The sequence below is a fragment of the Crinia signifera genome, chromosome 4, assembly GCF_055691185.1.
Source record: "Crinia signifera chromosome 4, ASM5569118v1, whole genome shotgun sequence".
Taxonomy (NCBI): Eukaryota; Metazoa; Chordata; class Amphibia; order Anura; family Myobatrachidae; genus Crinia; species Crinia signifera.
This window is the reverse complement of record NC_139220.1, coordinates 339,033,772-339,046,691: the sequence shown is the minus strand read 5'-3', so window position 1 is coordinate 339,046,691 and position 12,920 is coordinate 339,033,772. Positions and strand designations below refer to the sequence as shown.

At 47.0% G+C, this 12,920-nt stretch overlaps 1 protein-coding gene across 1 annotated transcript in view; it reads right to left on the bottom strand.

Moving 5' to 3' along the window:
• Nucleotides 1-3,192: 3,192 nt before the first annotated feature.
• LOC146073529 (phospholipid scramblase 3-like) overlaps nucleotides 3,193-12,920 on the bottom strand; it is a 28,899-nt gene continuing 19,171 nt past the window's right edge. The window contains exons 5-6 of the mRNA XM_083180705.1: nucleotides 12,141-12,290; nucleotides 3,193-3,384 (exon numbers count right to left, since the gene is read on the bottom strand). Coding sequence (XP_083036831.1) covers nucleotides 3,193-3,384; nucleotides 12,141-12,290 — 342 coding nt within the window. The remainder of the gene's footprint in view (nucleotides 3,385-12,140; nucleotides 12,291-12,920) is intronic.

Here is a 12,920-nt window from a genome sequence, read left to right as displayed (position 1 = left end):
GTATTTTTTAAAAATAAAATGTTTAAGTTATGTTTTTTTTTTAGCTAAATGTTTTGTGCATGGGTGGGGTAGTGCTGCAGCTTCACCTATCTGCCAATGTGACAATGATTTATGGTGCTGAGCATCGGGAGCCAAGGCACACTGATTGCACAAGTGTGCAGTGCATTTCTGGGAGTTGACTAAGTCCCATGACACTTTGCACCAGAGGACAGAGGCTGAGAAGTTTGTGCTGAGCTCTGATTGGTGGAGCTCATTACATGCTTCTCAGGTCCATGGAAAACAGCAGCAGCAGCTTAGTCATAGGAGGGTTTTTAATCAGAGGCAGCACTAGGACTGTGAGGTCTCCTCCAGAGTAAGGGGCAGAGGGACAAACACAGGCTTTTCATGTGGTGTGTGTATATATATATATATATATATATATATATATATATATATATATATATATATATATATATATATCCCCTGCAGGTAACCATTGACCAAGTTTATTCTGCCTTTACTCTGTGTTTTGACAGTATAATATTCGCCCATGCAGTGTGCGGCCAGTAATGACAAGTGCAAGGGGGCCCCCCGCTCTAAAGTACCCCGGGCCCCCCAAAGGCTTAATCTGCCACTGGTGCAACTTAAATGTAGAGATTGTTTTGGTAATAGTGTGTGAGGCCATGCGGATGCATGCTTTACAAACATAGCTGTAGGCCTATAATTTGTACAGCAATGTCCTAAATTTAAAATACTAAGGAGTGCTTAAGCCACAACAATGTCATAACCCTTAAATAGCACAGGCTAATTGTGAGGTTAGAGGACAGTCCCCCAAAACCAAAGTACCAATTGGGATACAGCATACATTCATCCATGAAGGAGTAATTGAATTAATGTTATTTACTATGTACAGTATGTGTGTGTTAACATATTATTTTTTAGTACTGTGTTTACAGCAGACCCATCTTCAATGTAGTTTAAAAATGTATGTGGCCTTCACACATAACTCTGAACTTTTTATTATGTACAAATACAACAAACATTTGTGTATGTTATATATTAATTTTTTTTTTTTATCCCTTCACTACAGACACTGAACAGCAGCAGGAGGAGGTGGCAGCCCTAATGCGGGAGATCGTCCTCACCCTCCTGTACCTCCAGATCCTGTTTGGCCTTCTGGAGGCCCGCATTTAATTTTTTTTTATCCCCCCCCCCCTTATTATTTTTGTTATAAATAAAAGTTTATGTACAGTTCGAAATTGCCTGTGTTTTTAATCAGAAATATGTTAGAGGGCTTGTAAGGGTAGGTACATACAGATGTGTACTGTAAGTTATACTTGTATTTTGATGTGAGGGGTAACGATTGCTGTGTGAATGTGTGTGTTTTTGAGTTAAATAACACAGTGAAAATGCATGAATGTTTAATGTTGTTAGATGAAAACATCACACATAACATCAGGGTAGGTATACATGTTACACATTGTGGACAAAGTAATTATGGACATAATTTAGTACATATACTGAAACACCAACATAACTTGATTTAAAAGTAACAGCAATATGGGGACACATAGATAGTGATTAAAATGCCACATTAGAACATAACAAATGTACATGTAATGAGGGTTCAAATGTTGTTTTATTAGGTCTTTATTAAGGTAGACAATTGAGTTAATAGAAAACAATAATAGATTAACAAATAGATTAATTAATCAATTGTCAGAATTGTAGTTGAAAGGCAAGATTTGCAGGTCCATATATGTGAAGGGTATGGCAGCGTACACGGACGTACGCTCACTCTCACGAGCGGTGACATAAGCTGTGTTTTCCATTGAAAACAATAGGGACCCGTCCGTGCAAGCTGGCGTACGCTCAGATCTCCGCAAGAAGTCGGTGGGAAGACGGACGAGAGACGTCCGTAAACGGCGCCATACGCTCAGTTGTACGCCTGTTGTCGGAGTGCAAGGGCTGGCCCGTCCGCGTACGGTGCCGTACGCTCATTTGTACGCCACTCCCCTTCTACGTTATTTCTGCCCGTACGTAAGCGGCTGATTTGTGGGTGGACCTAACCCTAACGGCCGCGTACGGCTAGCGTACGTTAATAGTGAACGTACGCACGTTTGGCCGCTCCGATCAGAATAACCTCCTAAATGTGGCCATACACACTGCAATAGCAGTGTGCGATGCGATGTGCGCTCCTGCGGGCATCGCATCGCATCACATCGCATTGCACAGTACAAAAAGTATGTTCTGCACATACTTTTTGTACTGCTTTCGGATCGCATCGCACACACATTCCATGCATGCCGTGCGATGCGATCTAGCCCATAACGTATGCGATTCTCGCAGCGTGTATGGCCACCTTTAGTGCCTGTAACATTTTGCGGATACAGCACTGAGATGGTGTATGCATACATGTACATGCACCCGAGATCCTCCATAGGATCGCATGTTGCATACACTCCCACAATCGGGCTGCAGCTGTGAAAGGGCGCAAAATGTATGGTTTGTAGGAGGGCGCCGGACACCCTAGCACCGGTCCTGCTGGGGGATGCCCCCAAACGCCTACAGGATGTCAATCACCCTGAGAGCAGCGTGACGGCTAGCCCCCACTCACTGCCTTTGGTCTATGGCTCTTGCATGCGTACTGTGTATGGGGCCTAACGTCTCGTAAGACAGAATACACCGAGGTAGGAGCGTTTCATATACAAAGTGACCCGTAACAATTCCAAAGCCCACTTAGGTTAACAGAATGAAAATTTTAGGTAAAAAAAAAACTGTTTCATTTCAATAGTGTTCAGATCGTCTCTATGAGGTAATGCTGGTGGGTTCACCCTCCAATATCAATAGGTCGTCTTTCCTCCTCCTGATGCAGAAGGTCCTGGAATGGGCAGAAAAAAACATCATCCTGCAGGAACATTTTCTATATTTGTATTTTCAAAAATGAAGTGGAGAGTAGGGAGCCAATCAGATCACTGGGAACCAATAACTGCTTGTGATGTCACTCATGGCTTTGTGACTGGGAATATGGTCACTGCATGCAGGAAACTAACTACCAACATGATGTCACTGGTCTGGGACATCGCCGAGACCTCTGTCTCCCCCTATCCCAGCTTAATTAGATCCACATTGTGACCTTTTGGGGCCAACCTAGATCCTCTGATCCACACATGTGGACCCTTAGTACTTTGGTCTGAGCCAATCCCTGTGTGGTTAGTGTGGTCGCAGGGTGTTATTACTCACAATGAACATGGTGCAGGCCAGCAGCAGGGCTTTCATAGTGACATCCAGGTCCCCCGGACATTGGACAACATAGTGATCGGAGAGGCTGAATACTTCCTTCTTAAATCCCTGCCCCACGCGTGTGATTACACCCAAAGTCACCGATTTATCGGCTGACATCACCTGTAGAAGAAGAGACTCAGTCATCATCCCAGAGGGTCTCACCCCAGCCTGCCAGCAACAGAGTCACCACCAGGAATACGATGGACGCCAGCACAGAATGTCTGACCAATGGCAGATTGAACAGAAGAGATAAGGTTAAAATGGGCACCAGGTTTCCTAGAAGTTACACATAGTGTAGTGTGACCATTTGTTTGTGAAAGTAATAGATGTCTGTGAGACAGAACACTCAGCAGGACAAACATAACTAGGACTATGGGGAAACAGGACACACGAGCGGACCGCAGGACAAACATAACTAGGACTATGGGGAAACAGGACACACGAGCGGACCGCAGGACAAACATAACTAGGACAATGGGGAAACAGGATACACGAGCGGACCGCAGGACAAACATAACTAGGACTATGGGGAAACAGGATACACGAGTGGACCGCAGGACAAACATAACTAGGACTATGGGGAAACAGGATACACGAGCGGACCGCAGGACAAACTTAACTAGGACTATGGGGAAACAGGACACACGAGCGGACCGCAGGACAAACATAACTAGAACTATGGGGAAACAGGATACACGAGCGGACCGCAGGACAAACATAACTAGGACTATGGGGAAACAGGATACACGAGCGGACAGCAGGACAAACATAACTAGGACTATGAGGAAACAGGATACACGAGCGGACCACAGGACAAACATAACTAGGACTATGGGGAAACAGGATACACGAGCGGACCACAGGACAAACATAACTAGGACTATGGGGAAACAGGATACACGAGCGGAACGCAGGACAAACATAACTAGGACTATGGGGAAACAGGATACACGAGCGGACCGCAGGACAAACATAACTAGGACTATGGGTAAAAAGGATACACGAGCGGAACGCATGGCAAACATAACTAGGACTATGGGGAAACAGGATACACGAGTGGACCGCAGGACAAACATAACTAGGACTATGGGGAAACAGGATATACGAGCGAACCGCAGGGCAAACATAACTAGGACTATGGGGAAACAGGATACACGAGCGGACCGCAGGACAAACATAACTAGGACTATGGGGAAACAGGATACACGAGCGGACCGCAGGACAAACATAACTAGGACTATGGGGAAACAGGATACACAAGTGGACCGCAGGACAAACATAACTAGGACTATGGGGAAACAGGATACACGAGCGGAACGCATGGCAAACATAACTAGGACTATGGGGAAACAGGATACACGAGTGGACCGCAGGACAAACATAACTAGGACTATAGGGAAACAGGATACACGAGCGGACCACAGGACAAACATAACTAGGACTATGGGGAAACAGGACACACGAGCGGACCGCAGGACAAACATAACTAGGACTATGGGGAAACAGGATACAAGAGCGGACCACAGGACAAACATAATTAGGACTATGAGGAAACAGGATACACGAGCGGACCGCAGGGCAAACATAACTAGGACTAAGGGGAAACAGGATACACGAGTGGACCGCAGGACAAACATAACTAGGACTAAGGGGAAACAGGATACACGAGCGGAACGCATGGCAAACATAACTAGGACTATGGGGAAACAGGATACACGAGTGGACCGCAGGACAAACATAACTAGGACTATGGGGAAACAGGATACACGAGCGGACCGCAGGGCAAACATAACTAGTACTATGGGGAAACAGGATACACGAGCGGACTACAGGACAAACATAATTAGGACTATGGGGAAATAGGATACACGAGTGGACCGCAGGGCAAACATAACTAGGACTATGGGGAAACAGGATACACGAGCGGACCGCAGGGCAAACATAACTAGGACTATGGGGAAACAGGATACACGAGTGGACCGCAGGGCAAACATAACTAGGACTAAGGGGAAACAGGAAACACGAGCGGAACGCATGGCAAACATAACTAGGACTATGGGGAAACAGGATACACGAGTGGACCGCAGGACAAACATAACTAGGACTATGGGGAAACAGGATACACGAGCGGACCGCAGGGCAAACATAACTAGGACTATGGGGAAACAGGATACACGAGCGGACCGAAGGAAAAACATAACTAGGACTATGGGGAAACAGGATACACGAGCGGACCGCAGGACAAACATAACTAGGACTATGGGGAAACAGGACACACGAGCGGACCGCAGGACAAACATAACTAGGACTATGGGGAAACAGGATACACGAGCGGACCGCAGGACAAACATAACTAGGACTAAGGGGAAACAGGATACATGAGCGGACCGCAGGACAAACATAACTAGGACTATGTGGAAACAGGATACACGAGCGGACCGCAGGACAAACATAACTAGAACTATGGGGAAACAGGATACACGAGCGGACCGCAGGACAAACATAACTAGTTCTATGGGGAAACAGGACACACGAGCGGACCGCAGGACAAACATAACTAGTACTATGGGGAAACAGGATACACGAGCGGACCGCAGGACAAACATAATTAGGACTATGAGGAAACAGGATACACGAGCGGACCGCAGGGCAAACATAACTAGGACTATGGGGAAACAGGATACACGAGTGGACCGCAGGACAAACATAACTAGGACTATGGGGAAACAGGATACACGAGCGGACCGCAGGACAAACATAACAAGGACTATGGGGAAACAGGACACACGAGCGGACCGCAGGACAAACATAACTAGGACTATGGGGAAACAGGATACACGAGCGGACTGCAGGACAAACATAACTAGGACTAAGGGGAAACAGGATACACGAGTGGACCACAGGACAAACATAACTAGGACTATGGGGAAACAGGATACATGAGCGGACCGCAGGACAAACATAACTAGGACTATGGGGAAACAGGATACACGAGCGGACTGCAGGACAAACATAACTAGGACTAAGGGGAAACAGGATACACGAGTGGACCGCAGGACAAACATAACTAGGACTATGGGGAAACAGGATACACGAGCGGACCACAGGACAAACATAACTAGGACTATGGGGAAACAGGACACACGAGCGGACCGCAGGACAAACATAACTAGGACTATGGGGAAAAAGGATACATGAGCGGACTGCAGGACAAACATAATTAGGACTATGAGGAAACAGGATACACGAGCGGACCGCAGGGCAAGCATAACTAGGACTATGGGGAAACAGGATACACGAGCGGACCACAGAACAAACATAACTAGGACTATGGGGAAACAGGACACACGAGTGGACCGCAGGCCAAACATAACTAGGACTATGGGGAAACAGGATACACGAGCGGACCGCAGGACAAACATAATTAGGACTATGGGGAAACAGGATACACGAGCGGACCGCAGGGCAAACAAAACTATGACTATGGGGAAAAAGGATACACGAGTGGACCGCAGGACAAACATAACTAGGACTAAGGGAAAACAGGATACACGAGCGAAACGCATGGCAAACATAACTAGGACTATGGGGAAACAGGATACACGAGTGGACCGCAGGACAAACATAACTAGGACTATGGGGAAACAGGATACACGAGCGGACCGCAGGGCAAACATAACTAGGACTATGGGGAATCAGGATACACGAGCGGACCGCAGGACAAACATAACTAGGACTATGGGGAAACAGGATACACGAGCGGACCGCAGGACAAACATAACTAGGACTATGGGGAAACAGGACACACAAGCGGACCGCAGGACAAACATAACTAGGACTATGTGGAAACAGGATACACGAGCAGACCGCAGGACAAACATAACTAGGACTAAGGGGAATCAGGATACATGAGTGGAACGCATGGCAAACATAACTAGGACTATGGGGAAACAGGATACACGAGCGGACCACAGGAGAAACATAACTAGGACTATGGGGAAACAGGATACACGAGCGGAACGCATGGCAAACATAACTAGGACTATGGGGAAACAGGATACACGAGCGGAACGCATGGCAAACATAACTAGGACTATGGGGAAACAGGATATACGAGCGGACCGCAGGACAAACATAACTAGGACTAAGGGAAAACAGGATACACGAGCGGAACGCAGGACAAACATAACTAGTACTATGGGGAAACAGGACACACGAGCGGACCGCAGGACAAACATAACTAGGACTATGGGGAAACAGGATACACGAGTGGACCGCAGGACAAACATAACTAGGACTATGGGGAAACAGGATACACGAGCGGACCGCAGGGCAAACATAACTAGGACTATGGGGAAACAGGATACACGAGCGGACCGCAGGACAAACATAACTAGGACTATGGGGAAACAGGATACACGAGTGGACCGCAGGACAAACATAACTAGGACTATGGGGAAACAGGATACACGAGCGGACCGCAGGGCAAACATAACTAGGACTATGGGGAAACAGGATACACGAGCGGACCGCAGGACAAACATAACTAGGACTATGGGGAAACAGGATACACGAGCGGACCGCAGGGCAAACATAACTAGGACTATGGGGAAACAGGATACACGAGCGGACCGCAGGACAAACATAACTAGGACTATGGGGAAACAGGATACACGAGCGAACCGCAGGACAAACATAACTAGGACTATGGGGAAACAGGACACACGAGCGGACCGCAGGACAAACATAACCAGGACTATGTGGAAACAGGATACACGAGCGGACCGCAGGACAAACATAACTAGGACTAAGGGGAATCAGGATACATGAGTGGAACGCATGGCAAACATAACTAGGACTATGGGGAAACAGGATACACGAGCGGACCACAGGACAAACAGAACTAGGACTATGGGGAAACAGGATACACTAGCGGACCGCAGTACAAACATAACTAGGACTATGGGGAAACAGGATACACAAGCGGACCGCAGGACAAACATAACTAGGACTATGGGGAAACAGGATACACAAGCGGACCACAGGACAAACATAACTAGGACTATGGGGAAACAGGACACACGAGTGGACCGCAGGACAAACATAACTAGGACTATGGGGAAACAGGATACACGGGTGGACCGCAGGACAAACATAACTAGGACTATGGGGAAACAGGATACACAAGCGGACCGCAGGACAAACATAACTAGGACTATGGGGAAACAGGACACACGAGTGGACCGCAGGACAAACATAACTAGGACTATGGGGAAACAGGATACACGAGTGGACCGCAGGACAAACATAACTAGGACTATGGGGAAACAGGATACACGAGCGGACCACAGGACAAACATAACTAGGACTATGGGGAAACAGGATACACGAGCGGACCACAGGACAAACATAACTAGGACTATGGGGAAACAGGACACACGAGCGGACCGCAGGACAAACATAACTAGGACTATGGGGAAACAGGATACAAGAGCGGACCGCAGGACAAACATAATTAGGACTATGAGGAAACAGGATACACGAGCGGACCGCAGGGCAAACATAACTAGGACTAAGGGGAAACAGGATACACGAGTGGACCGCAGGACAAACATAACTAGGACTAAGGGGAAACAGGATACACGAGTGGACCGCAGGACAAACATAACTAGGACTATGGGGAAACAGGATACACAAGCGGAGCACAGGACAAACATAACTAGGACTATGGGGAAACAGGACACACGAGTGGACCGCAGGACAAACATAACTAGGACTATGGGGAAACAGGATACACGAGTGGACCGCAGGACAAACATAACTAGGACTATGGGGAAACAGGATACACGAGCGGACCACAGGACAAACATAACTAGGACTATGGGGAAACAGGATACACGAGCGGACCACAGGACAAACATAACTAGGACTATGGGGAAACAGGACACACGAGCGGACCACAGGACAAACATAATTAGGACTATGAGGAAACAGGATACACGAGCGGACCGCAGGGCAAACATAACTAGGACTAAGGGGAAACAGGATACACGAGCGGAACGCATGGCAAACATAACTAGGACTATGGGGAAACATGATACACGAGTGGACCGCAGGGCAAACATAACTAGGACTATGGGGAATCAGGATACATGAGCGGACCACAGGACAAACATAACTAGGACTATGGGGAAACAGGACACACGAGCGGACCGCAGGACAAACATAACTAGGACTATGGGGAAACAGGACACACGAGCGGACCGCAGGACAAACATAACTAGGACTAAGGGGGAACAGGATACACGAGCGGACCGCAGGACAAACATAACTAGGACTATGGGGAAACAGGATACACGAGCGGACCACAGGACAAACATAACTAGGACTATGGGGAAACAGGACACACGAGCGGACCGCAGGACAAACATAACTAGGACTATGGGGAAACAGGATACAAGAGCGGACCACAGGACAAACATAATTAGGACTATGAGGAAAAAGGATACACGAGCGGACCGCAGGGCAAACATAACTAGGACTAAGGGGAAACAGGATACACGAGTGGACCGCAGGACAAACATAACTAGGACTAAGGGGAAACAGGATACAAGAGCGGAACGCATGGCAAACATAACTAGGACTATGGGGAAACAGGATACACGAGCGGACCGCAGGGCAAACATAACTAGGACTATGGGGAAACAGGATACATGAGCGGACCACAGGACAAACATAACTAGGACTATGGGGAAACAGGACACACTAGCGGACCGCAGGACAAACATAACTAGGACTATGGGGAAACAGGACACACGAGCGGACCGCAGGACAAACATAACTAGGACTATGGGGAAACAGGATACACGAGCGGACCGCAGGACAAACATAACTTGGACTATGGGGAAACAGGATACACGAGTGGACCGCAGGACAAACATAACTAGGACTATGGGGAAACAGGATACACAAGCGGACCGCAGGACAAACATAACTAGGACTATGGGGAAACAGGATACACGTGCGGACCGCAGGACAAACATAACTAGGACTATGGGGAAACAGGATACACGAGTGGACCACGGGACAAACATAACTAGGACTATGGGGAAACAGGACACACGAGCGGACCGCAGGGCAAACAAGATGATAGGGTATAGGTAGGAATTGTATATTAATTCTAACTTTTAACCCATATATTAATGTTACTGTATCCTTAAAAATGGTTATAATCTAAAATACAGTTTTTAATACAAGAAGCATATTCAGAGGGTCTGAAGACAAGGACACAGACAACAGGAAGTCATCCTAAACATTCCTCGGCGGAACACCAAGATATAGACATTCCTCGGCAGAACACCAAGAAACGGGCATTCTTTGGCAGAACACTCTGTTTCACCTAAGGGAGAGAAGGAACCAGACTAGACCTCTTGACCAGCCGATGTTGGCCTTGTCTTAAAGACTGTCCTTTGATAATGAATACAATAAGAATATTCTCTTTTATTTAGGGAAATAACTGACTTATTGAGGTCCTATATGAATGGACCATCATGATCATTGTCCATTTATTGCTGTCTGTAATCAATCATATCTTTTTATAGTCTACTTTTTGGGTATAAATAAAGGCGGACCAACACCGCCCTTCAGATCAGAAACTTCTGTTGAGTTGACCATATCCAGCGTGGTGTCTCTTCATTTCTGGTCTCCAGCCGGCTGATTGCAGTAAATACTCTGACTGATGATCGAAGGTAGTTGTTCAGACTGATGAGGAGCCTGAACCCCATCATGGGGAAACAGGATACACGAGCGGACTGCAGGACAAACATAACTAGGACTATGGGGAAACAGGACACACGAGCGGACCGCAGGACAAACATAACTAGGACTATGGGGAAACAGGACACACGAGCGGACCGCAGGACAAACATAACTAGGACTATGGGGAAACAGGACACACGAGCAGACCACAGGACAAACATAACTAGGACTATGGGGAAACAGGATACACGAGCGGACTGCAGGACAAACATAACTAGGACTATGGGGAAACAGGATACACGAGTGGACCGCAGGACAAACATATCTAGGACTATGGGGAAATAGGATACACGAGCAGACCACAGGACAAACATAACTAGGACTATGGGGAAATAGGATACACGAGCAGACCACAGGACAAACATAACTAGGACTATGGGGAAACAGGATACACGAGCAGACCGCAGGACAATTGGCAATTTCCTGGATTGATGAGCTCCCTTGAGCCCACCTGAGCATTCCTGACCAACGGTAACATACTGACAAGAACAATACACATAAATAATAAAAGGGAATGTTTAAAATGTCAATGGTGAAATAAATTGGTACAGTGACCTAAATGCTTGGATAGTCACCCGTTTATCCACCAGTACTGGGGAAGTCCGTCCAAATTGTATGGATATGGCATGGAATTGCCGGTATCCTTGCGGAATGGGGTTCCTCTCACTTTCAAGGAAAAAGCCGCATTTAGCGGTGAAACGCGTAGGTACTTGCACCTTCAATTTTAAATCATCTTGGATACAGAACCCACTGCATTGAACTCCTGCCAATACTCCAATCCAGCGGCCATCACCCTCGGCAACATTGCACCAGAGGTATCTTCCTTCATTCACTCACCGTGGCTCAGAGATCTTCTGGAGGAACGCCACCTATTAAGGACCCTAAGTAGTGAGAGGAACCCCATTCCGCAAGGATACCGGCAATTCCATTCCATATCCATACAATTTGGACTGATGTTTCTATGAGACTATGGAGACACAATTTTTTATATCAGGAGATTTGATACAAACTCTTCCACTGAGAGGTGACCGTACAGTGATGGCGGCAGGAACACTGACCTGATAGTTGACGTCAGACATAAAACCATTCCCCCATCCTGGACCTTTTACTGTGAGACAGACTTGCTGAAATGCGTTCATGATGTTTAAACTCATCCACTTCTGTTCTATGTAGCCGAGGAGAATCCCCGAGGAGTCCAAGACCTGCAGCTGGTTACACAAGGAGCGGTCACCAAAGATCAGTGTACACCCATGGACAATGTATGACACCCCACATCATACAGCCTGGTACCTGTATCTGCATATCGCCTGTCCGTACATATTATATCTTACCAGCGACATCCATACGCTCCTCAATAGTGACTGGTCGGAACATGTGTACTGTACACCATGATACGTGTCATAACACCCCACCCTGTAGATGACCAATCCTAGGTATCTGACGTCCGATATCACCAACATCCACCCAGACGGACATACTAGTCCAAACGGCTGAAGCATTGATGGTTATACACTGCTCTAATGGGTAAATAATATATGGGTGCACCCTTATTAATAACTATATACATTATAGTGATAAGAGAACTGGAAGGACATTTCCCAGCAGGTATATTTGGGTTAAGGTTGGGTGGGTGCCTTTAGTGTGGCATGCCCTTACATTCTATTAACACTTTTCCCTCACTAACACTATCTCTATCCTATTTTAATTACATTCATTTATCTCTCCCTTTTATATAGCTTCTGCTTCCTATCACTAATTATTAACACTTAGTATATCACTGGCATGCCGCACTGGGCTTCCCAGCTTATGATGGTTTTTGGGGTGCCGCACCCTGCACC